The sequence below is a fragment of the Cricetulus griseus genome, chromosome 2, assembly GCF_003668045.3.
Source record: "Cricetulus griseus strain 17A/GY chromosome 2, alternate assembly CriGri-PICRH-1.0, whole genome shotgun sequence".
Lineage (NCBI taxonomy): Eukaryota > Metazoa > Chordata > Mammalia > Rodentia > Cricetidae > Cricetulus > Cricetulus griseus.
Genome location: NC_048595.1, coordinates 403,228,902 through 403,255,003, shown reverse-complemented (window position 1 = coordinate 403,255,003; position 26,102 = coordinate 403,228,902). Strand labels below are relative to the sequence as shown.

General features: G+C 42.5%; 1 protein-coding gene across 1 annotated transcript; it reads left to right on the top strand.

The window, feature by feature from the left end:
* Nucleotides 1–3,180: 3,180 nt before the first annotated feature.
* On the top strand, nt 3,181–24,454 carry Nemp2 (nuclear envelope integral membrane protein 2). The gene is made up of 9 exons (XM_027396851.2): nt 3,181–3,320; nt 10,806–10,921; nt 13,159–13,390; nt 13,492–13,564; nt 14,576–14,669; nt 15,394–15,508; nt 17,276–17,501; nt 21,323–21,499; nt 21,961–24,454. The coding sequence occupies exons 1-9, from the start codon at nt 3,227–3,229 to the stop codon at nt 22,097–22,099; spliced, it is 1,266 nt and encodes a 421-aa protein (XP_027252652.1). The 5' UTR covers nt 3,181–3,226; the 3' UTR covers nt 22,100–24,454.
* The last annotated feature ends 1,648 nt before the right edge of the window (nt 24,455–26,102 follow it).

Below are 26,102 nucleotides of genomic sequence, written 5' to 3'. Positions count from 1 at the left end.
AAACACTTAATTTCAAAGTATTTCTTAAGTGAAATATACTATGAAAAGCATCCAATGAGTCAATGCCTTTTGTTCTTTCGTTTTCTTTCGGAACCTTGGACATCCCCTCCCCCCCTTGATGTGTGGTTTCTAAACATTGGAGTTTTTTTTACAATAAATTATGGCATGTGACCTCGGCAACCTCACATCAGTAAACACACACAAAGGCCTGAGCCTTTCTTTGTGGAAGAACACAGTAGGACTTTTCCTGTTTTCCTCTAGTTTACTCAGCTAAACATTCATCAGAAGCCAGTTGAAGTCTTCCTAAACAATTTCTGACATGAGCTGAAATTTTCTTCTGATTCATGGTGATTGGTTATAACCCTAAGACTGTTCTGGAAAATCAATTAGTTATAAAGAGCAAGAACTCTAGAAATAAAAATGCAGAGGCTGGAAATTGTATTATCATCTTTTATATGCCCATGAGAAAGTCTAATAGAATTAAAGAACTTGGGTCTTTATTACACATTGCTCTTATCAATACTTACGCTGTGTCATGTTTAAGCAGCATACATCACACAATGTGTCTATCTAATGGTTTAGTCATGGTTGCTAACTTGTCCAAAAGCTCCCAATGTGGTTTGGAGATTAAAAGTTCCCTGCTGGGCTGTGTGTTGAAGACTTGACTCCTGATGCACCAGTGCCCAGAGGTGGAACTTTGGGGAAGGGGCCAATGGGCCTTTAACTTATTCATTTGATGAATTCATAATGGAAGGTGTTATTGGCTAGTGGATACTGTGGAAGGCAGGTCCTAGTTAGAGGAAGTGGATCACTAGACAAGGTTAAGCCTTGTCTACCTTGTCTCCAGTCCTTTCCTGTTGGTCTCTTTGGGCTTCTGGGCTGCCATGAGATTGTCACCAGCCTCTGCCACACATTCCCACCTCTATGGTATTCTGCCTCGTTTCTGGTGAAAAGCAGTGGAGCTAGCTGACCACAGATCTTTGAACTGTGATCCTTTTCCATTGTTCCTCTCAGGTACTTGTCACGGTGACAAAATGTCTAACACGGTTACTTATTGTCATGCATGATACTTGCAAGCCTTAAAGGTAGTTTATGATTTCGAATTACTTGGGGACTCAGTCATAATCACTGGCCATGAGAATCTGCTGGAGCTTATTATCATACCAACATTGTTATTACCAGAAGCATTCTGAGAAAGATGCCAATTTCATTTATGGAATTCGGGTCCTCTAAGGTGCTCTCTTTCATCGTAGCTTCCAGGGGGGCAGAAAGTCACAGGTAGAATCCAAACACACAAGCAGCTGCTTCTAAGAGGGTGCACACCATCCCTTCAAGGAAACCTCCTTTGTAGACATTCCAGGGCTGGTGATAACATCTAGTGACAATGGTCTTATATGTCTGCATCTTCAGAGTTTTCACCTTCTCCAATGGGCAGACCTTTTCTGTTTTCTAATGCAAGCTTGTTCTACACCACAAGACTTTGACCAGAAGATGCTGCCATGCCCAGGTTTTGATTTTATTTTGTTTTTTGGTTAAACAATATAGCTCAGCTCCTAGAAAAAGTTTTAAACTATTGACAGGAACAATTAGTTTGTTGATCCCATTTAGTTCTTTTGAGAAGAAAGAATTACACATGATGGTGCCAATAGACCTCAGTGTCTCCAAGTCTAACAGCACTGGAGAGTCTCTCTCTCCCTCCTTCCCCCCCCCTCTCACTCCTCCTCCTCCTCTCTCTTTCTCTCTCCCTTTCCCTCCCTCCCTCTCTCTCTCTTTCTGGTACATTACCATTATCAGCTCCAGGAAAGATTATTTTGGAAACAGTGTAGCATTTATAGAAGACTAGGAAATCTTTGGGTACCAAAACAGGTAGAGCTAATTAAGTCAGTTGTTGGGGTTTGTTGTTGTCATTTTGTTTTATTTTATTTTGGTTTTTCGAGACAGTTTTTCTCTATGAAACAGCTCTGGCTGTAGACCTGGCTGTTCTTGAACTCACAGAGATCCAGCTGCCTCTGCCTCCCAAGTTCTGTGATTAAAGACTTGGGACACCACTGCCCAGCTAAATTAGTTTTGCCTACTTCCTATTATCTAAAAAATAACTCTAAATCTTGGCATGTAGAAATAACAGCTTTTTATTCTACTTTTGCATGTGTGGTGAGGCAGGGAAGGGGATTGGGGGGAAGTTGAAACAAGGACTCATGTAGCCGTGCTAGCCTTGGCTTCCCTAAATTACTGAAGTTCACCGTGATTATGATGGGATCACAGTCCACCACCATGCCCTTCTGGTATATGAAATACCGTATATGGAATGCCATGCATGGAATACACTGAAAGGTTTCCAGAGACCAAAGAACGCTTGTTCTTTACACAGAACTAAGCTAATTGTCAATATTCTGCGGATCTCTCTCTAGGAGGGCACATTCCCCTGCAGCTGGCACTGGCTTTAGGCTTTCCCTTCTCTCAGTGTGGTATTCCTGGGGGGATTCAAGTTTCTTGGGGTTTCAGTAGGCTGACTCTTTGCCAGGCAGGTTATGTTTAGAACACTTTTTCTTTTTCACAATCTCAGTTCTTCAAGAAGTTTTACTTACTTTAAGCTTATGGGTATTTTACTTGTGTGCGTATTGGTGTACATTATGCCTGCAGAAGCCGGAAGAGGGCACTGGATTCCCTGAAACTGGAGTTGCAGACAGTGTGGGCTGCTGCCATGTGGGTGCTAGGAACTGAACGGGGATCCTCTGGAAGAGCAGTAAGTGCTCTTAACCATCTCTCCAGCCTCCAAACCTCTTAAAGAGACGCTATATTAATAGTGAGCTTTTATCATCCTTCGGTTTTTTTTTTTTTTTTTTTTTGGAAAGGTGCTGAGTTCATGAGCTTAGACATGGCCGTTATTTAAGCATCGAAAGTTCCAATTTGTTGTTGCCTTTTTCAGAAAAGGAAGAGAGAGGAGGAAGGCAGGAACGGAACGAAAGGGAACAGGGTTTTAGTTAAGTGGGGCTTGCTGGTATTATTTCCGAGAGGCGGCTCGTGAAGAGCTTGCCCTTCCTAAGTGGCTGTTCTGGTCCACGCAGAGCCAGGAAGCCTGGAGGCGGGTGAGCGCCCCCTGGAGGCCACGGGGCGGCTGCGCAACCGACCGCGGAAGGGCGGGACCACGGATGGCCACGCCCCCTCCATCTTGGCCTTCGATTTCCCGGCCGAGGGAGGTTGCGCCATTTCCGCTGCTCTGGCCGCGATGCTGCCGTGGTCCTGGTGGCTGGTTCTCTGGCTGCCGCCCCTGGCTACGCTGCCCGCGGTCGCGGTGCGCGAGGAGGAGGCGGCGATGTCAGGTAACCCCGGCTCCGGGCGGGAGGCCTCCCTTCTGGGCGTCAGGGTCACGCGTGGGCGCGGCCAGGCCCCGCCCCTGTCTGCGAGCATCCGGATGCTTCACATTTTGATTTGTTCAGGATCAAACCGCTGGGCCCGACACAGCTGGCCCCTTGTCACCAGTTTATGTCTGAAACTTTATTTTATCCGTCTCCACAAATCTCATGAAACTCAAAACTAGAGGAGGGTAAAAGCTTCATAATGAAACCGGAATTCTGTCCCAGATTGACTGCTGTGCCCCGGGTGGCTGATCATAGGCAAAACATTGCTGATGCCCCGCCTTGAACCCGGCGCCTAGGACGCAGCTAGGTTGGGGTGCTTAAGATGCTGACTTGGGAAGTTGTAGTTGCAAAACTCAGCAATTCTCCGTGAGCTTAATTTAACATTTATTTTTCAGCATCCCATAACATCCTTCGAAAGATTGCTTGTTTGCATTCTTCATTGCATTGGTCACCCATGAACTCCAGGGAGGCTGTCAAGGGTGGACTTTTAGTTGGATAATCTCCCCACACCAGCAAAGTCAGTAGGATGTCTATGGCTGAAAGAGAATGGATGCTAAGTAAGCAGCTACTAGCTTCAGACATAACTTGTGCCTCAGTTGTCCTTGTCCTTTTTATATAGACCAGGCTGGCCTTGAATGTCTTGCTGCCACCTCCCAAGTGAAGGGTTTACAAAGCTGTCACACCTGGATTACAGATTTGGTATCACCTAGTGGTAATGGTCACTCCAGATATTCTTTGAATGCATGTAGGAGGTGACCACTGTCCTGAAGTGTTCAATGATACTGTGAGAACCCCTTGCCTGGCTAGCCCTAAGAACTGCTGCTACTTTAAAAGCTGTGGTTTTACAAGGAACCCTGGGATGAGACAGCTAGACAATAAATGCCCTCACCCACAGGAAATGTGTTTTTTAAAAACACACCCTAAATGGCTGCCTGAAACCTCAGATAGTATTCAACCTTACATATACTTTTTCTCCTGTATATGCATACTTGTCATCAAGTTTAACTATAAGTCAGGTAGAGCAAGAGAAAGATAATTATTAAAAATGCAGTTATAATGGATGTTATGGAAAAGGTTATTTGAACTTACATTTTATTACTTTGAGAAGTTTCCCATCTAATATTTTCAGACCTTGGTAGAACACAGAAAACTGGAGCTTTGGCAAGTGAAACTGAGTGTGATGGAAGACTGTTGGTCCTTCCTACCATAAAGTAGTAGCTATCCAAAACACAGGAGGCTTGCCTTTGATTATGCCAAAGGCCTTTTCCAGCTCTGAGATCCTGCCTTGAGCACATACCCGCTGCCATGGCATGAAGAACTCTAAGGCCAGCCCTCTGTCACCCTCTTTGTAGAAAAGGCAGACACTTGTCACAGGAGTTGTCCGAGGAAGAGAAACGTCAAGCCAATAACTCTTAATTTGAAACCAATAGGTCAGGTCCATAGAAGCTGCTTCCCTTCAGCTGGGTTTCCAGAAATGGCTTCCCAGGTTTCCACTCAGATTCACAGCCTGAAATTCTTCTGTGGCAAGGGGAAAATGTCTCCTGAAGTTAGAATCAGACTGTGTGTTGGGATGTGCCAATTTCAGTTCTGTTCTCATGTCATTGGAGGAATAAAAAAGCAAGATTTATATTCGGGTTAAAAGCAACGTACTGGAATTAGTACAAGAGAGACGTTACTTATGTGGCTTACACCTTTGAAAAATGTGAATTTGCCAAAAATATCAAGAAGATCTTCACTCCATCTGGAGCCATTTGATTGCATTTGAGCTCCCACAAGGACAGTTTGTTGGCTTTTTGTATTTTTATTTTTCCTGCTTATCCCCATCCCAGAAGAGGCAAGTCTAGGTTTAATGAAGAGAATAGCACTGCGTTTAAGTGTCTGCTGTTCTGGTTTCATTAGAGGATCATTTTTTCCATGTGAAAACTATGGAAGACTAGGTTCCCAGGAGGAATGCTGATGAATTATTTTTTTGTATGGGAAATGGTTTAACATCTGCTAGCGCTTGAGAAGTTTTCATTCTTCATTTTTAGAAAAATCTATAAGTAGGTTTAAGTACTACCTGCTCCTGACGTTTTGACGGAATATTTTTGCCATATGTATGACTAAACTCTTTTAAGTTAAACATACTTAGACAGTTAGGAAACTAATAACAACAAAAAAGCATTGGAGGAGTCATTTGCTTTTGACTTAGTAACAAAGCAGGTGATGGATGTGAGTCTTTTTTGTGTGTTCAGTAATGCTCCCTTTCCCCCAGGGACTCGTTCTGAGCCCCTGAGTAGATAAATGAAATTCCAGAGCTCTGAGCATGAGTGCCACTCCTCCACCACTGAAGGAGTCACAATGACTAGTAATACAACAACACTAACAGCAGTTGCTTCAAACTTATGAATTGTTTATTTCTGGAAATTTTCATTTAATTCTTTTGCTTCATGGTTGACCCAAGTAGAAAGTGAAGCCACAGAAGCAGGGGGACCACTGCAGTCCCACACCACATTAGCTGAATATTACAAGCTTCGTGATATTTAAACCAAATGGAGACATTTGTCCCATCGGTTCACATAAACCCTATTGAGGCCTTTGATAATGTGATTAATTCCATCTGCATGTTCCTTAATCTGTTGAACACAGAGGGGAAATCCAGAGCAAGTTCTAACCAGGAAGTCCTTTATATAGCATACACTGAGGTCAAAACCAAGCTTCCTTGGCCTCCTCTGTCTGAGGAGGAGCAAGATATATATATATATATATATATATATATATATATATATATTATATATATATTCAGGTCAGCTGTCTCTGTGGGTTTCACCAGCCTGGTCTTGTCCACTTTGCTCATCACTCCTCCTTCTCTGCAACTGGATTCCAGTTCAGCCCAGTGTTTAGCTGTGGGTGTCTGCTTCTACTTCCATTAGCTGCTGGATGAAGGCTCTAGGATGGCATATAAAGTAGTCATCAATCTCATTACCAGGGGAAGGTGTTTTAAGGTAGCCTCTCCACTGTTGTTTAAATGGTTAGTTGGTGTCATCCTTGTAGATCTCTGAACATTTCCCTAGTGCCTGATTTCTCTTTAAACCTATAATGGCTCCCTCTCTGATGGTATCTCTTATTTTGCTCTCCTCTATTCTTCCCCCAACTCAACCTTCCTGCTCCCTCATGTCCTCCTCACTCCTCCTCTTCTCCCCTTCTCATTCTCCTAGTTCCCTCTCCCCTCCCTTCATGCTCCCAATTAGCTCAGGAGATTGTCCCTTTCTGCTTCTCTTAGCGTCCTCTTTGTTGCCTAACTTCCCTAGTGGTGTGGATTGTAGACTGGTAATCCTTTGCTCTATGTGTAAAATTCATATATGAGTGAGTACATACCATGTTTGTCTTTTTGTGACTGGATTATCTCACTCAGAATGGTTTCTTCTAGTTCCATCCATTTGCCTGTGAATTTCAATATTCCATTGTTTTTTTTTTCCCACTGAATAGTACTCCATTGTGTAAATGTACCACATTTTCTCTATTCATTCTTCAGTTGAGGGGCATCTAGGCTGCTTCCAGTTTCTGGCTTTTACAAATAATGCTGCTATGAACATCGTTGAACAGATGTCCTTGTTGTATGAATGTGCTTCTCTTGAGTATATGCCTAAGAGTGGAATTGCTGGATCATATGGTAGACTGATTCCCATTTTCCTGAGGAATCACCATAGTGATTTCCAAAGTGGCTGTACAAGTTTGCACTCCCACCAGCAGTGGAGGAGTGTTCCCCTTTCTTCACATCCTCTCCAGCATAAGTTATCATTGGTGTTTTTGATTTTAGCTATTCTGACTGGAGTAACAGTCAGCAAGACAAAACAGCAGCCCACAGAATGGGAAAAGATATTCACCAACCCCATATCTGACGGAGGGCTGATCTCCAAAATTTACAAAGAACTCAAGAAGCTAGCTTCCAAAACACCAACTAATCCAATTAAAAAGTGGGGTACAGAACTAAATAGAGAATTCTCAACAGAGGAATCTAAAATGTCTGAAAGACACATAAGAAATTGCTCAACATCCTTAGTCATCAGGGAAATGCAAATCAAAACAACTCTGAGATACCATCTTACTCCAGTAAGCAAGGTGGTCCTTAGCCAGAGGCTGTTAGGTGTGACCAACCTTGCCCTCTAGTTCAGGGTATACTGGTGACTTCTCACTTGCCTTCCTTGCTGCATGGGCCCAGGAATGGGTGGCATGGAGACTGAATACAGGAGTAATACTGCAAGGGAGGTTTTAGGAGGAGGGCTCAGTGCACCTCCTCTGGTCCTGGCCATTCTTCACAGAAATTGGTTCTGTTTTCACTGGCTAGGTAATGCTCGCTCCGGTAATCCTCTAATCCCTCAGATTGCAACACATGTGCAAATGACAAGTTCCTGAATGTTGCAGGATTCAGTAACTCCATAGAAAGAGTAAGACAAGAAGTATACGTGTAAGATGAAGACGGCAGTCAGTGAAAGTAAGTGAGCATAGTTGTCTGTGCATGCTTAGACATGACTCAGAGAAGGTGGCATGAGGGCAAACATACCAGCTATTGACAGGTAAGCCCTGCCAGGATCTAGGGGAAGAAAGTTGCAGTCCAAGGAGACCTGAGGCAGGAATAAGCTGGTAATTTGAGGAGGGTCGGTGGACTGATACAGGTGGAACCCTCAAGCAAGAGGTAGAGGAAGAGGAGGCCATTAGAGGTACTTGGGCCTTTGTGAAGGAGAGTAGATGTTAGCAGGAGTAGTTAGAGGATGTAATGGCTTGAGTGATGCTCTATTTATAAAAGATCTGTATGCTTTATTGGAAGAAAGGTTGTGGGGAATCATGGAGTTAATTCTGGGAGTAGGGAAACCAAGTAGAAGGCTGTTGGAGTAATCTTAAGCACAAAAGAATGTTGCTTGCATAATGGAAGTATCTGCTCCCACATCCATGCTATGGCACTATACTTGTACATATCATCTTGTTCTTAAGAGCTACAGGTATGCAGTAATTTAGAGAACAGTCTTCGGGCCCAATGGGAAACCTTCATGATGGGAGCCTTTGTTTATAAGCCCAGTCTCTGGAGATACTTCTGTAGACCTTGGACACAAAGTTTTCTGTGGGAGTAAATTCAGCCCTTAAATAATGGAACTCACTAAGAGAGGAGTTACAGGGATTGGTGGAGGCATCTCTAACCACTGCCCCCCATACCCTGCCCACGTAGCATGAAGCACACCTAGTGACGAAATGTCAGACTGTGAATGAACATTTGTGTAAAGTTCTGGGACACTAGGGCTGTGGACTCACAACTCCATGCCTTTCACGTTCTCTGCTTCTGGGTCGTGCTCTTTCCCAGTGATAAATGAATTCCTTATCAAGGTTTCAGTGTACAAATTTTTCAGTTCTAGATGCCCAATTTAGCTCTGGTTCCTGTTCAGAGACCCTGCAGGAGGTAGAGGGTGTGTGATGTGGGATGGCCAGCCTGAGACCTTCCATTCCATCCTCTGGCTCAATAGGTAGTGGGGCTTCCAAGGTGTGCTGTTGTATTCTCACAGATGCTCAAGCACATCCTAGTTTTAAATCACATTTTTTTGGACATCCTTCTTTTCTATAGCTAATTGTCAGCATTAGATGTCCTAAGGCTTCTCCTTTGGGCATGCTGCCCCTGAGCTGTGTGTATCTCAGTTGTATCCAAGAAGGCCTCCACCTTGGCTGTCTTATGTGTTCATAGCACTGGTTCTGCTCTTTTCATTGGGATCTTATGTATAGGCATACAGTACATTTTTAATTTTTGGTGTCCTGTCCTTGGCAGAGTCTCTCAAGTGTCCTTACTGCTTTGGAGCCTGCCTCTTGACCTAGATTCTTATATTTTCAGCTGAGGCTCTGTTGATGAATTCAAAAGTACATGCATTTTATCACTATGCTAAGAGGAAAAATGAAAGGATTCATCTGTCACAATAGAATATCCTGGGCTGTCACTTTGGTAAAGCTGTTTTAGGAGGTGGGACTGTGCCTGTCCTCACTTCAGCCTGTCACAAAGGATATTTCAGGCCAAGACAGGAACCTATTAAGCTTTTTCTACATTATTCTCCATGTGGCTTTGATGACCAACTAGTAGCTGCTGGTTACCTAGTCCTTACCCAGCTTTTGTATAACAGTTTGTTCTAACTTCTTTTCAGGTTTGTCTACAGATTTCCTTAGCTGTACTTGAGTAGGGCAAAGGGCTCATTTCTCCGGGTAACCACAAGTACTCCCTGCTCCTGTTTCCTTTTCCTGAGAGGCATTTCCTGTTCGACACAGTGTCTTGGACTCCAAAGACCTTACTTGGTTCAAATTTAAGCACAGCAGTGGTCCCAGAAGAAAAGGAACTGTTTCTAACTCTTCTGTAGCATTTATCACATGAAATCTACAGTAGAAGGCCTGCCCCCTCTCTCAGATTGCTTTGCTAAATGCTGCATTAATGTTCTGTGTGTGCTCACACTCATACTTATCATCTATATTCAGCTCCAGCCAAAGATCTTCTGGGCTATAGAACTGTCTATCTTCTTTTAGAACCAGTGAAAACTGACCCTATGTCTTTCTGTCCAGAATTGAGCTCATCTTCTGTTCTTCTCATACATCTACCTCTGCATCAGCGCTTCCGAGCTGAGAAAATGCTCACCATCTCTCCATCCACTAGAAACCTTCACATCGTCATCTCCTTCATCCACTGACTCTGCAAAGTGTGTTGGTTTCTCTCCCAAGAGCTCTGAAATCTGTTCTTGCACCCTCCTCAATTCATACCCTAAGTAATTGGGTCCTCTCCTCCCTATGGGGCCTGGAGGTGATAGATGCCTCATCCTGTTGTGGGCACCTCTGTCTGATAATTGGTGACTATCCTGCCCAGACCTAAGTAGACAGTTGAGTTGAAACCTTTTTTAATGTCATCTGTTTCCTGTATGTCTTTGATACTTACCTGGAGTTCTTTTGTGCTTTGTTTTCAGGGTGAAATGTAGATTTCTTATGTTTACCTCCAGCTGAGGTGTTCAGATGGCTCCTTGCATCTGCTGACTCCATCCTTGCTTGCTTCTCCCAGAGCTGACCCACCATGACTTCGCTCATTTGATAATGCTCACATTTGTCATCTCTCTGTCCTGATACTGTTTTATTGCTTGCCACTTATTCTTGAGTCTTCTGCTCACATTTCTTTTCTAAGAAGCTTCTCCAAAACTCTCGCCATCTACTCTAGGACCAAAGACATGCTATTCTGTGTGTGTGTGCAATGCTCACATATGACCTAAGAGTGTTGATTCTGGATGTGACACTTTCAGACAGACACTTGCTAGACTGAGAAAAGTGAAGGCCTCTAATCACCACGTAGAAGAATTTTTGGTCATAGAATACTACAAACTATGACAGTCTCCCTTTGAACATATTAAATTAATTAAATACTTAGGAAACCCATTCATTTTATTTTTTATCTTTCAGTTCCCAGATGTAAGTCTCTGAAGGAAACAGACTTAATTAAAACGACGGTGTCAGACTGTTACTGCTACAATCAAAATTGGCAAATAGAGTGGACATATATGTGGTCGACTGTGCAGGTTAGGGCCTACTTTTATATCACGTCTTAAGAGTGTGGAATTAAAATGCATCCCCTTGGGGTTTAAACATTTATTTTGTATGACACACAGGTGATGTAAAAGGATGAGAGATAGCTTAAGGGGCATATGGGGGCTCAAGGAGGTGTTATGTGGGAGAGGACATTAACTCCTTTTACATCTATGCAGGCTTTCCCCCGACCATTTCTAATAAATACGACATCAAGTCAGTGGTTCTCAACCTGTGGGTCACAACCCTATGTGGGGTGGGTCAAACAACCCTTTCACAAGACCATTAGAAAGCACTGATATTTATATTATGATTAATAACAATAGCAAAATTACAGTTATAAAGTAGCAACAAAACAATTTTATGGTTGGGGGTCACCACAACACGAGGAACTGTATCAAAGGATCACAGCATTAGGACAGTTGAGAACCCCTGCTCTAAGTGAACACAAAGAGGCAGTAATAATAAAAAGTGATGAGAGCACACATTGAGAATGTGACATTTCAGAGGGGCTTGGGTCAAGAGAATTGCCTGTGGGTTGACTGGGGAAGGAGTGCTGTAGGCTGAGGGATAGTCTGCCCTTGTCCCAGGACATGGTGGCGACTTGTACCCTTTCTGGGAGAAGAAGATGTTTGAGGCTCATGTGCTTTCTTGTGCCACTGTGCCCAGAATCTTGTACATTTTTCCAGCGAGCTTTTGGGACAGGAAAGCTGCGGTAATCCATACCGCACACCCTCTTCATTCATTCTGCTCTTTTCACCAAATGACTGACTTCACAACTCCAACACCTCCTCCCCGTCTTCATTCTCGGCTGATGATTCTTCTACTTCATTAAAAATGGGGAGAAATCCTCTGTGGGACAGGAGTTGGAAAGATTGTAAGAGCCAGAGAGGGTGAAAAATGTCAAGGAAACAAGGCCTTCTAGACATGACAGGACTGATGCTCATATGAACTCACGGAGACTCTGGCAGCATGCACAGGGCCTGTACAGGTCTAAGCCAGATGGGGTTCCGACATCGAGAGGGGAAGTAGACGCATGCCCCCATATCCACCTGAGAAGCTAGCTGCAATTGACAACTGCGTAAAGAAAAGTTAATTTTCTCCACTGGGGTTTCACTGGGTATACAAACCACACATAAGGGCAGGCCCCATGTCCAGCAGTAGAAGGGCAACACCAAATGAATTCAATGATTTTTTTATGGGGTTTTAAAAAAATTATTATTCTTATAGGTCTTTTACTTATGTATCCTGTTTTCCAATTATGGGTTTTTATGGCATTTGTGTCTGTGAATATGTGTCTCTAGATGGGTTTCTTGTGCATTTTTATTATTTATTCATTTATTTTTAGATGACTGCTTATTTTCTAATCAGAGGGAAAAAGGGTGTGGATTTGGGTGGGTGGGTGGGTGAGGAGGATCTGGGAGAAGTTGTGGGGAGGGGAAGCCATGATGACAGTGTGTTGGATGAGAAAAAAATTATTTTCAGTTTTAAAAAAATGTAAAGATTGAGGTCTTGATGGGAAAGAAAAAGAAAAATGGCCATAATCAGAAACGATTGTACGCTAGCTTTTTTCTCACTGTCCACCCACCTGTGCGCACCCGCCAGCACATGCTCTCTCCCCTCCCTGCCTGTGGGGACAAAATGTCAGCCATGGAGGAGATGTGTATGTTTGAGCCCTTGACGGGTACACTGGGTCATACCCCCATCCTTGCCTGCTCACGTCATCCCCAAAGCACTTCCCTCTCCACTGCATGATTCTCACAAAGAGGTGACAGTAGTACTTTTCCATTTGGAAAACGTCACAGTTCTGTAGACTCCATTTTTTGCTCTAACTCTTTTTATTTCTCTACTTCTCACTGTAATACAATCCTTTTTAAAGTTGATGCCTGCAGCCTACAGTTCTCCCATTCTCTAAACACTTCAGTCAGTTCGACCTTCACACCAAGGTCCCTAGCACCTCCATGCTGCTAACTTCAGTGTGACCTCAAACTTGTGACCTATTGTCTCCAAGTCCCAAGTGGTGGGACTACAGCCACATATGCACTGTCACACCTGGTAAAACATTCACTCCCCAAGGCATCTGTAAGCTAAATGCAAGTGTATGATGGTCTAGCTGCTCAGGACCAGAACCCTAGCCTGTGCATCAGAGCCGTCTTCCCTCAGCGATTCCTGAGTTCTCACCCTCTGTTAGAGCTATGGGGAAGGTTGTGATTCTGTTCTTGTTTTGTAGGTGACAGTTACCAGTCGAGGCCTGCTCAGATTTGTCTATATCACAGGAAATCATAATTGCCAGCATCCAGAAGGCATTCTGTCATTCATCAGATGTGTTATTCATAACTTTTGGGCACCAGAGGAGTCTAACAAAATGACCATGCTCATCACTCCATACGGAGAAACCGTATGCTTCTCTGTGAAGCCCATCGGGAGGGTGTTTACCTACACAGTAAGCATGGATCGAAACAGTAAGTCTGTTGTCATCATAGTTGACTGGACTTTCATTAAGTTGACAACTTTATATGCTGACACAAAACATCTTTGGTGTTTGTATCTTTTTATTTTCCAGTTGTGGATTTCAAACTCCTCCTTGTGTTTATGGCAGGCATTTTCCTCTTCATTTATGCAAAGACTTTGAGCCAGTAAGTGTCCATTTTTGTAACTGTAGTGTTCTGATTCAAAGGCATATACATTGTTTCTGAATCTGTGTTGAATATTTGCACACCACTGCACATTTTTGTTTGTGGTTCTTCTGGGTTTACAGATGATGAGCTGAAGGCAGCATATAATCATCTGCTTGCATGGCAGATACGTACATGGTGCAAAGTACATCATGTTAGTACTTCTCTTCTTATTTTGTCAATTATAGAACTCACATCCATTATCACTGGACTTGTTCTTAGGAGTGCCAAGTTTATGCTCAGTTTTTTTGATGCCAGGTGCTTGCTGTCTTACTGCATTAGATTTGTCTCCTGGATTGGTGGGTCTGACTTTGGATATTAGATGTGACAAATACTTGCTTCTTGGATGCATGTGGTACCCTGATGTTTTGTTTCTTGTAACTTAGCTTATAAAAACCACTCTCTTGTCAATATTTACTTATTAACCTGCCCAGCCTGATTTGTACCAGTATTTCTCCCCCATTCTTACTATTGCTCACTTTTGAGCTCTTCTTTAGGGTGTGGTCAGGTGGTCAGGTAGTATTGTCTGCCAGCTTTTCTGACTGGATGATGGGTCTGTAGCAGGAAAAGGAAAGCCTAGATGCTGATGAGCCAGGCTGATGTCCTGAATCCTCTAGCAGCTGACTCACTTGGAAAAGTGTTTTAACTTCTTGATATATCAGTTTTGCCCTCTGTAAGATTTAGCTGTGGGTATCTGGAAATTCTCAGGCAAGTGCTTGCTATGTGACAGGTGCATATATTGTTGGATCACATTCTGAATATAGAAGATAACTCACACATTTAGCAGCAGTCTATTTACTGAAACTCTCAGATTGCAATTTCAATGTTAGCTATAAGAAATGTGGCTAGTTTTTCTTTCTTAATATTCCTTACTGGCAGCTATTGCCACATTGAACATTATGATATTTTTTCAGTTTTTATTACTGAAAATGCTGCTTGGTGTTGATGTGGCCTTTTTCTCTGTCTTGACAGAAGTCCTGCTTTCTATTACTCTTCGGGTACCGTGTTAGGTGTTCTAATGACACCAGTCTTTGTCCTTCTGATGGCTAAGAGATACATTCCAAAGGTAGGTATCTTATATGCAAGTGAGTAAAAAATGGGAACCAAGCTTTTAGAGATATTAAAAAGTTAATCAAAATTAATTCATATTGTGACACTTCCTAATTCAACTGTGCCCCACTGCTGTACACATTGACCTTAGAATGTGTCTGTTTCTGGACTTTGTGTTTATTAGTAATATGTAAGATTATACTGTTTGGTGATGTTTTTGGTGCCCTTTTTGAAATGTATCTTGGGAGAGTGATCCTGAGTCTTTGGGGCTTTATATAATGGTGGTACTTCATCTGGCTTCTTTGTTCTCCTTGTTTCTCCTCTATGCCTTCAATAAAATAATGTCCCAAAGAAATAAGTATTGATTCATGATTATAATTTTTGTGTTAACTGTGGTTAAAGCTCTAAATACCAGCATTGTCTTGATATAATTTTTACTTTTTAGTAATGCTCTTCAACTTTAATGTACATGTTAGCCAACTGAGAGGCTTGTTAAAATGTAGATTGTAGTCTAGCAGTGGGACCTAAATCTACATGCCAGTAAGCTCCTATGTGAAATGACTCTCCTCTGATGACCATGCCTTGAACAGTGAGACTCAGAGAGTAGTAGATAAGTACTTAACTTTGACTTGACCTAGACATTTCTAGAACAAAGAATCTGTTTGTTTGCTTCTATTTTTATGAGAGTGAATGAGCCAATATACATATATATTGTGTCATTTATTTTCTTCCGCACACAGTATAGCACGTTTGGGGCGCTAATGATTGGTTGTTGGTTTGCTTCAGTTTATGTTGTGTGCCAGTTGATGGAAGATCTGAAGTGGCTGTGGTATGGAAACAGAATATATGTATTAGGTAGGTAAATACACAAAAGAACCGTCTATCATTGGTCAGGTTGAAAAGTGCAAGCAGAGGACTTCTGACATGTTTTTCTCTCCATATAAATCTTCATTTGATTTAAGGAGAGGTGCAATTAAAAATAATATTTTATTTCATTCCCATAGTTAGTGTTTTAGTTCATTTAGATCCCATTCTAAACTACTTTCCTTTCTAATCATCCTTAGTTTTTTTGTACAAATCCTCAAAAGAGTAAAAATACTTCAGAAATGTGGCCAAACTCTAGCCACATCCAAGCTAAGCTGTAAATGCCTTTAAAGGTGGCTTTCCCTTCACCTCTCAGTTCTCTTTCTTTAGGGATCCCGTATAAAAGGTGGGAAGGATAACTAATGGAAACTTGACTTTTCAGAAACCAAGAAGAATGTTACCACTTCATCCCCTTGTTCTGTGTTACAAGATTCTTTGATTTTGTTGGGAAATAATGGGAACTGGAACCTCATTGGCATCAGATTTCACACATAAGGACAATGTTGCTAAAACAAAAACAATTCATCTTAAACACTTTGTTTTTAGCCTACTTTCCTATTATATTAATATAGTTGTGATTTACCTGTAATATGGAATACCCCTCGAAGTTCTTTACTCTTTGTCTCCAAAAAACAAGAGCATTTTATATATAACCAAATAACTATTAATTACTGTTGTTAGTGCTAGGGATGGTACCCAGGATGGCATGTAAATTCGGCATCTGTTCTGCCACTGAGTTATATCCTTAACCTCACTCGTAAATATTAAAGATTAATAATTGCATAGAATCACCTATTTCCTGGGTCATATTATGATTTCCAGTTACCCTTGCTACCTGGCTGAATAACCTGGATGCCATGCTGAGCCTCTGAGGCATTGGGTAGACCCGATAACTCTTGGTCCATTATGGTTCCTTTGGTCACAGAGGTGTGCTGGAGAAGCCGAGTGAGGCAGCCTGTGCCTGTTTTGTGGCATCATTTAACATTTCTCTTCTGCATCTACTGCAAATAAGAAATTGAACCTCAAGGGTTGCTTAGAAACAGATTAAGCATGTGGTGGGAATCATTAGAAGTGATGTAGCTTCCCATCTAATGGCACTGGAACCTTCAGTGTCACACCATTGGTAACGATGTATTGCGTGTGACTAGCAGAGAGTGGCTACCTGCTCCTCTATAAAATAACATTCACCTTTAGTGACTAGAAGATAAAAATTAAAAGTAGGGTTTATAGCAGTGTGCGAAATCCACTGGCTTACTTTTGACCAAAGCAACCATGAACCATTTGTCCACCCAGGTTATTGGACTTAAAAAGACTTGACTATGCAATATTGTAATTATCAGTATATATCTTAAATTATTACATGTCAGCCTATTGGGCTGGAAGGACCACTCAGTGGTTTAGAGTACTTGCTGCTCTTCTAGGCCTCGAGTTTATTTCCAGCACATAGATTGGTTAGATTACAGCTGCCCATAGTCCAGTTCCAGGGCATTGGCGTCTTCTTCTGGCCCTTGTGGGTACCAAGCACATGTAAACATACAGACAGATAATTTTAATACACCTTGAAAAGGCAGCCTGTGCACTTCAGTACAAGGGCGTTTTTTTCAACCTTCATTAGGAAAAGGAAATATTTCTTGTTTTCTTCATTTTTTAAATTGAGGTTTTCTAATAGATGTTATTTTTCAATCAAGGCTCTGCCAGATATTCCACATAGGTTCTCAATTTCAGGTTTAAATTATTGCCCTTCTTCTGTATCTCCAGGCTACATCTTGGTTGTTGGGCTTTGTAGCTTTGCCGCCTGTTACAGGCATGGGCCTCTCGCTGACGAGTGGAGCAGAGGCCTTCTGATGTGGACACTGCGGTTCCTCTCCCTGGTCCTGGTCTACACCGGTGTGGCCGTGCCTCTGTTTGCCTATGCTGTCATGGTCCTCCTCCTGTTTTCCTGGAGCCTGCGCTATCCACTGAGAGCATTCAGCTATCTGAGGTGGTGGGTATCTTTTCTATGACATTTTGAGCTCTGGTTTTATTTATTGGTTTAAGAGATACTTTGGTTACATCTTACAAGTAATCATGTTTAGTTTGGAAGCTTCACTCTCAAATAACAGGAGGAAAAAGAGCTCTAAGCTTTACTCCCATCTCCATTGAATTCAAACACCAATTACTAAGTAGTTAGAGCTCACTAAAACCAGTGGCAAAATTGCTTGGGCTCCGAGTTGCCTAAATTTCTACCTTTATCATACATTTCTTTTCATTAGAACCAAGATTGCTATGGTGATATTAATTGTGCTCATGAGATAAGAATTGGGAGAAAATGTATCATAAATTATTAGTAGGAGTTATTCAAATCATTTTATTAAGGGCTGGCTTTGTTTTAGGTTTTAAATTAAGGCTTAGGCTTTGTGAAGATACAAAAGGAAAAATGAGGTAACTTCTGCTGACACAATATGTTCCTTAGTATATAGATCTGTGTCAGGAGCACAGATGGAGATGGCACTGAGATGTGGGCATACATTTATATATCTTCTGCCTTTCAAAAGAGGTGTGTGTGTGTGTGTGTGTGTGTGTGTGTGTGTGTGTGTGTGTGGTGTTTGGTATGTGGTGTGTATGTGTGTCTGTGTGTGTTATGGTGTGTGCTATGTGTGTGTGGTGTGTGGTGAATTTGGTGTGTGTGTCTGTATATGGTGTGTGTATAGTGTGTGTCAGTGTGTGGTATATGTAATGTGGTGTGTATGTGTGTGGTGTGGTGTGTATAGTGTGTGGTGTGGTGTGTGTGCTGTATGTGTGGTGTGTGTGTGTGTGTGTGTGTGTGTGTGTGTGTGTGTGTGTGTCAGGAGTGGTGTGTGTGTGTGTGTGTGTGTGTGTGCTATGTTTGTGGGTATCCAGAATGGCCAGAAGAGGGCATCAAGTCCTGTGTAACAGGCAGTTGCAAGCCACCCGATGTGTGTGCTGGTAACCATACTACAGTCCTCTGGAGGAGCAGTTGGCATTCTTAGCCACTGAGCTGCCCCTTCAGACCCCACACTTAAGTACCCTGTAAGTATGAAAATAATGCTTGCTCAGGGACTAAAGTGGTGTGAATCTATAAATGACTTCCTGGAAAGATATCATCGAGTTGACTCTTTAGTAATGACCCATAATGACCCTTGGACAAATGCTTTCCAGACAAAGACCCACATACTGCCATCATCAGGTACCAGTGCTGTCAGTACAGTGAATGAGGTGTGCTATGACCAGACAGGGGAGGTGTGGAATCTAGTCTGGTGCTGTATACAGGGGTGGTGGGTGGTGGGGTGGGGACAGTGGTCAGGGGCTAACCAGTATGTATTTCCATTAGTTCTCTCTGATGCCTGCCTACACAGAATACATAAATCCAAATGCTTTGGCCAGGACAGGAGTGAGGCAGTGGGAAATTCTGCACTGCACCCCCATCGAAAAGGCAGTAGTTAAAACCAGCAGGAGCTGATTGTCGCTATGTGTATACGTGGATCCTGCTTTCAATCTGATATTCCAGGAAAATTGCAAATGTAGACTGGAATTCAAATGTAATTCTTACGGTACAATTGGCAGTTAATCTAATGAAAAATAAAAAATACACCTGACAAATGAAAATTAAACTTGAGGCAATGAGCAATTGTTGGCTGGTGGGATAGACCCATCTGCTTTCTGGCATAGAGGGTTGGGAATCGGGGAGGCTCCTACAGTAGAAGACATTCTTCGACATTGCTGTGGTTCAGGCAGACACTGATAGAGACTTGTAGCAGAAGAGTCAGATTAAGGCTGGTAAAGGGAGTTAATAGATGTTTAGTAAATGGTAATGAGGAAGGAGACTCCATGGTGACGGGTAGTTTATGGACCTGGTGGCTACCTGTGTGGCAGTGTCATTGGAGTAAAAGCATCAGTGACAGTACAGGGTGCCCATGTAGAGGGAAGTGACAGGCTAAAAGATAGCAGCAGTACAAGTGGGAGACATTGAGACCAAGGGGCTTGGATCTTTGCCCTGATCTGGGATTATTAGAGACCCCTCCACCAGGAGGAGCCTGCAGGCCATCATCTTTGCCAGTCTGTGGCCCAAGGAACCCAAGGTAGAGTTCCTTTCTCCTTCCCTTAGCCACCCAGCTGTCTTGCCAGTAGCAAGTATGTCTCATTGATGAGGGATGTCCTTCTCTAAGCTGTGAATATGTGTTTCTTATTGGTTGATGCATAAAGCTGTTCAACCAATAGACAGGCAGGATTTAGCCAGGCAGCAAATGTAGACAGGGCTACCAGACTAGGAGAATTCTTGGAAGAGGAACACACAGAGTGATTATACAGGGAGACGCCATGTAGCTACTGGGAAGATAGGTTGCCTGGGCATTTCTGGTAAGCCAGGACTACGTGGAAATACATAGAATAATAGAAATGGGTTAATAATTTAGAGAGAACTAGCCAGTAAGAAGCCTGAGCCATAGGCCAAACAGTTTATAATTACTTTGTATGTTTATTTGGGACTGAACAGCAGCAGGACCAGGCCAGACAGAAACTTCTGTCTACACCTCATCATTTGCATAATGGCTCCATTATGGATCAGTGGGGCATTCTGTAACAATCCATATGTACTGTTATGCTGTCTGCTTTAAATTTTGCTAAAGTGTAGTTATATGAAAACATAGGGAATAAAGTAGGAACTTATAAGTTAAACAATAGACCAGACAAAGAATGTCTGGACATTTGCATCAGACTTTCTCATTTGCATAAAGCTGTTTACATATTACATATATGTTCCTGATTCTTTGGATTAGCTGATGAGCAATTTGCATAAATGTCCCATTTCATCTGTACAGTGACTAAGAGACAGTGATACTGCATTCCTTCCTTTCATGTGACACAGTGAGGTAGAGCTGAGAAAGGATTGGCCCATTCAGGCTGTGAGTGCACCCTTAAGCTGGGTTGTGCCGGGTATTCAGAGCCTGGTTCTTCTTGTAGGAAATCTGGCCAGGTATTCAGAAGAGGAGAAAGAAACAATGTCACTGGTTCTGCAGTCCAGTTCATCAACCCTTAGACAAACCTTAAGAGGGAAGAGATCTTTATGGTCTCAGCCCTCAAGAAAAAAAATGTGTGTTTTTAAGCCCTGGGAAATCTCTACTAAGTTATATCTGAAGTCACCTGCAAACATTTTTAAGACTTCCCCAATGTGGCACAACTGTTATCAGGAACATGTCCTTATTAGCCTTTTGAAGTCCTAAAGTACATATTGTTACGTTATTATGCTATTTATAACTTTTCTGATTGGAAAAGAAAATCTAGTCCCTGGCTTCTTAGTGTGTATGTAACCAAAGAACTAATAATGTAAGTTCTTTTCCATACAGGATCTTTATGGTGCTTCCTCTCCTTGTCGGGTTAGTCAGAGATTCCACCACTAGGTGGAAGTGATAGCCCACAGATCAGTTTCTTGTAGTAAGCTGTGCATGTCCCCGTTGGTCTCCATAAAAGGATATACTGAAAGCTTGTTTCTGTTTGTGACAAAGACAATCAGGAGAGTAAGGAAGCCAGAATTTTTGTCTAGTTGTGTGATTAGAACTCACTAAATATTTAAAATCAACATCTCAATCAGAAATAGATTCTTAAAGGCCTTAAGACGTTACTATGATGGTCAGGTAAGCAGGGAAACACAGTAAGCCAGTGCTGCCTGTTTTCTCTCCTCAGTCATAGGACAATGGAAAGCACAGGGTGATGTACAGGAGTTCATGGATATTATTGTTGATATTTAAGATACGTATTCTTGTATGCCATAAGGATTGGAGTCTGGCAACCAGATATCATGTGTTTTAGGAAAATGAGGTCTTGGTTCGCAACAGAACCTCTGGTGGTGAGGTTTCTCACAGACGATGAGTACAGGGAACAAGCTGAGGCTGCAACAGCCAGCGCTCTTGAGGAACTGCGCCGTGCCTGCTGCAGGCCCGACTTCCCCTCCTGGCTGGCTGTCTCCAGACTCCAGGCTCCTAAAAAGTAAGTCCTCCTCTGGCCACAGCTCATGTTCTGATTGATTTGAAAATCACACAGTATTTTTGAGCACACATTGCCGCTTAGAAGCAACCATTTCTCTTGATTACATCTATACCAAAGTTGTGGGAGAGCTGCTAAGGTGTGAGAAAATATGCAACTTGTATGGCATGTAGGTGGAGCCAGGCATTGACACTGAGACTTGAGCAATACGCCTCGCTCACAAGGTACAGGGAAGAGATGAGTAAGTGACTGGATGCCCCTGGCATGCTGGAGCTTCATAAACCTGCACGCATTTACACCTTCCCCTGCGTAGCTGCCTTCGGAAGACTGCATAAGCCAGGCTCTGTGCTGGGTGTAAATGCCTCCCTCAGCTGACACAGTCAGACTTAATTAAAAGGGATAATCATTGAGGCACACTTTCAGATAAACCTCTGTGACAACAGTAACTATTTAAAATTTCTTAGATTTGCAGACTTTGTTCTTGGAGAGAGCCACTTGTCACCTGAAGAAGTCAGCACACATGAAACACAGTATGGCCTTGGGGGTGCCTTCTTGGAAGAGCAGCTCTTTAGCCTTCATACTGACAGTCTACCAGCAAGTTGACTATCAAACAAGAGATCCGGGAGAAGGCAAAGATCCTATTCCAGTGGGCAGAACCATCGATGGACACTGGGAAAAGTATTCGCTGCAGAGCAAAAGAAGCCATATGATAAGGAAAAGCACACATGTTGAGAACTTACTCTTGGCAGCTCACTTACTGTGCAGTCAGTGTCATGGAGACTCTAAGAATCATTGCCACTTGTCCTGAATGAAGACCTCTGTTAGAACAGTGGCATCTGTTCATTAGGACCAGTAAGCAAGGTCAGATAATGTCCCTGCACCAGGCACTAACGTCTTGATGCCTTGAGGCTGGGTTAAAGGTTGCACTGCTCTCCCTCCATTTCTTATTATCAGTGTTTTCTTTTTTTTTCCTTTTCTTTTCTTTTTTTTTTTTTTCTTTTTCGAGACAGGGTTTCTCTGTGGCTTTGGAGGTTGTCCTGGAACTAGCTCTTGTAGACCAGGATGGTCTCGAACTCAGAGATCCGCCAGCCTCTGCCTCCCGAGTGCTGGGATTAAAGGCATATGCCACCACCACCTGGCTCTTACCAGTATTTTCTAAAGTGCAGTCCACATGATACTGGTCATGGCTGGTAAAGGGTTCTTCTCATGCCAGCCGTGATTGACTCAGAGTCACACATACTGCAGGTTTCTCAGAGTCACACATACTGCAGGTTTCTCAGTCTTCAGTGGTATGATGGCTTTGTGGGGCTTCTGAAAGGCTTTGAACCTATTGACCATAAACCATTTTTTTCAGGAGACTGATAGCTTCAGAACACGTTTAGAAAATGCTACTGATGTGTAATTTAGGTTTGAGAGGTGTGTCCTCAGTGGTCTTGGCAGCATTCCAGCCCTGTGCATCCTGAAACTCAGGTAGAAGATGCATTCTTCAGATGTAGGTTCAAGGCTGGCACCCTACAGCCCTGGTCTTACTGGGTTGGTGCCTCCTTTTTGTTTTGTTGTACTTGTTTTTTAAATAATCGCCAATTAGCTACAATAACGATGAAAGAGAAACATTTCTTGGGATTGTATTTAATGTTTTGACAAATTTTTATATGCAGATTAAAGCTACAATTACTATTTGTACTTTTTATATATTGAAATTGACATTTGTGACATTTTGAGTTTTATTTCTTTAAACTGCTTTTATATGTTTGTAATTATTTCTCACAAAATAGACTTTTGATACTTTATTTTGTAGAAAGCAAATGTTTCTTGATCCATGATAAACTCCAGCATGCAATGAGCCACTAACTGTGCTTTGACCTCAGGGAGAGGAGCAGAAACACAGGTCTAAGGGTTGAATATGGCTAATGTCTGTGAACATGTCACTGGCTTAATTCTCTGAAAATAAAATGCAGAGTTGTTTTGTTTATAAAAAAATGATTAAAAATGAGAAATCATCCTATATAAAGAAAGGCACTGTGAGGGAGGAATATACAGTAGTTGTCACTGTCATTCCTTGAGAACAATGCTGCGTGGAACTTTCTAGATTGATTCTCAAATGATCTCTCTTTGAGACAGTCTTTCAGTGTTTCTAGGTCTGATTTTGACAGACATATTTAATATTAGGAGTCTTGTTCCTTTCCTTAGAAGCTTCACTCATTTCAGTGTGTGCCTTTACATAGATCTTGATTTTTAAAAGTCAAAGAATGTGGTCTAGAGAGATGGCTCAGTACTGGGTTAAGGAGCACTTGCTGCCTTGCAGAGGACCAGCATTCATTCCCCACCAACCACCTGGCATGGTAGCTTGAAGTCATCTGTAATTCCAGTTCCAGGGGATCTGATACCTTCTGACTCTTCAGGCATCAGGCATTCATGTGTTGCACATACGTGCATGCAGCCAAAACACTCATGCAGAAAATAAGACCTTTAAATCTAAGAATAAAATTTATATACAAAACTGTCAAATGAGGTGCTTCTGTTCATCTTGGCAACTATTTTGCAGGCATAGACAAGAGCTCTACCATGATTTGGCTACAGCTTAACTTGGTTTTCACTTTCTGTAATTTTATTGGTGGTATACTGTAACATGTTAGGTGTATCAGTGCTTGTGCATAGCCATGTTCATTCACCCCTCACTAAGCAGCTTGTCTAGCATAGATTGTGTTTGTGTGCACCTGCTGGTCCACCAGGCAGCCCAGCCTTCCTGAGCCATTAGAGGCTGCACTGTGGGACTGACACAGGAGCAAGCACCTGCTGATCCACCAGCAGCAAGCTAGAGTAACCATAATGAAGACAGAGGCATTCTTTTGGAATGCTGTTTTTCATACTTATTTTCAGAAGGAATCATGGATCTGTCAGATTGTTACATGAAAACTGTGAGATGCTGAACAATTAAAGTATTTCTGGTGAAATGTGTGGTGGGATTGTATCATTGGCCTCTGATTCAGCATTTATTACAATACTAATTACAATTCTAATCCCATCAAGCAATGCACAGTTCTTCCCTCCTGACGATCCTCCATCCCAGTTCCCTTCTCCCTCCCTCCTCTTTCTGAAGGTCTTAAATAGTGTGATGACCACTCAGCCCATGGCTGTGTCCTTCAGAAGAAGGTGGCAACTGGTTTTGTGTTTCACACCTTCACAGGTGTGCACTTACACACCACAGACCCCCGTAGTGTGCCCTCACTAACAGTTATCACCTCACAAAGGCTTCCTGTCACAAGCAAGTTGGACTGTTTGACACCGAATGTGTGGAGGAGGAACATAGGTGGCCATGCTTAAAATCAGATCTTCAGTTAATTTTAAAACACATTTTACAAGCACACAAAAAAAAATTGCTTTGTGAATTTTTCGGGCAACAGTTAGGGCTGAATTATAGGAGAGTGTCCACATAACAGGAAAAATATTTGAATTTATGATTTTTTTTAATTTGGAAATATGAGATTAAAATTTCTGGAATAGCTGATGGATTATGGCAGTATATATGAATGTCTACATAGTTTAAGGTCCAGAGATGATGTTGAGAAATAACAGCCCAAATAGGATCTTACACTATCGTCTATTTGATGATTCCCGAGGTGAGATATGTAACCTTTTGGATTAGCCTTTCTGTCTGACTGAAGTTGGGATCCTGTGCATAGGTAAGTTGGATATCTCTGGATGACCCTGGAGCAAGCTGCCTTCCCAGACTCCCCACTGGGTGGCCCTGCACAGACAGGTGAGGTACCATTTTAGTCTCTCACACCCAGTGTTCATTCTCTAGAAGACCTGCCTCCTATTAGCCAATCTGCAGTCCATTTAGTGTTTCACATCTGGCACAACATAGAGACACAGAGACTGACATGATGACACATTCTGCCTCCAAAGGCATATTTACCTGAGTCTGTACTGTCAGGTCTCTCATTTAAACCTCGGTTTTACAGAGGTGGGCCCGAGGCCCCTAAATTGTTACTGACAAACTGGCATTTCAATCCAGACTTCTGGCCCCTGAGCCCACATTCTTAATCTGAGTCACCATGTTAAAACTGAGACTTGTGTTGTTCCATGATGGGGCAAGTGTGATCGCCGCCCAGACCAGATGGGAATTGGGAAGACGCTCACCAGCACTGGCTCACCCTTTCCCAGACAGCATCGAGTTACTCCCTTTTCTAAGACGCAGCTGCTCCTGCATAAACCGTGTAGCTTCTGATTTGAGAAGAGTTTCCTCCACCCCTCATCCTGTCCTCATAGACGTGCTACATGTTACTTTCCAGCCTCCCAATTGTTTTGGAGCCTCACATCAGGGAGTTTTTAGAACTTTGGGGAAACAGTACATGAGTGATCTAGAGTTTCAGTGTAGCCTGTGTCTTGTCTCAGTCCAGCAAAGGCCAAAGCATTTCTGGGTGGAAGTTACCATTTTCCTTTCCTGTAAGCGTCTCTCATAGCCACACCCTCATCTCCCTCATCTTCAGAGTAACTTGGATCCAAGTGCTTTTTTTTTTTTTTTTTTTTTTTTTTTTTGGTTTTTCGAGACAGGGTTTCTCTGTGTAGCTTTAGAGCCTATCCTGGCACTCACTCTGGAGAC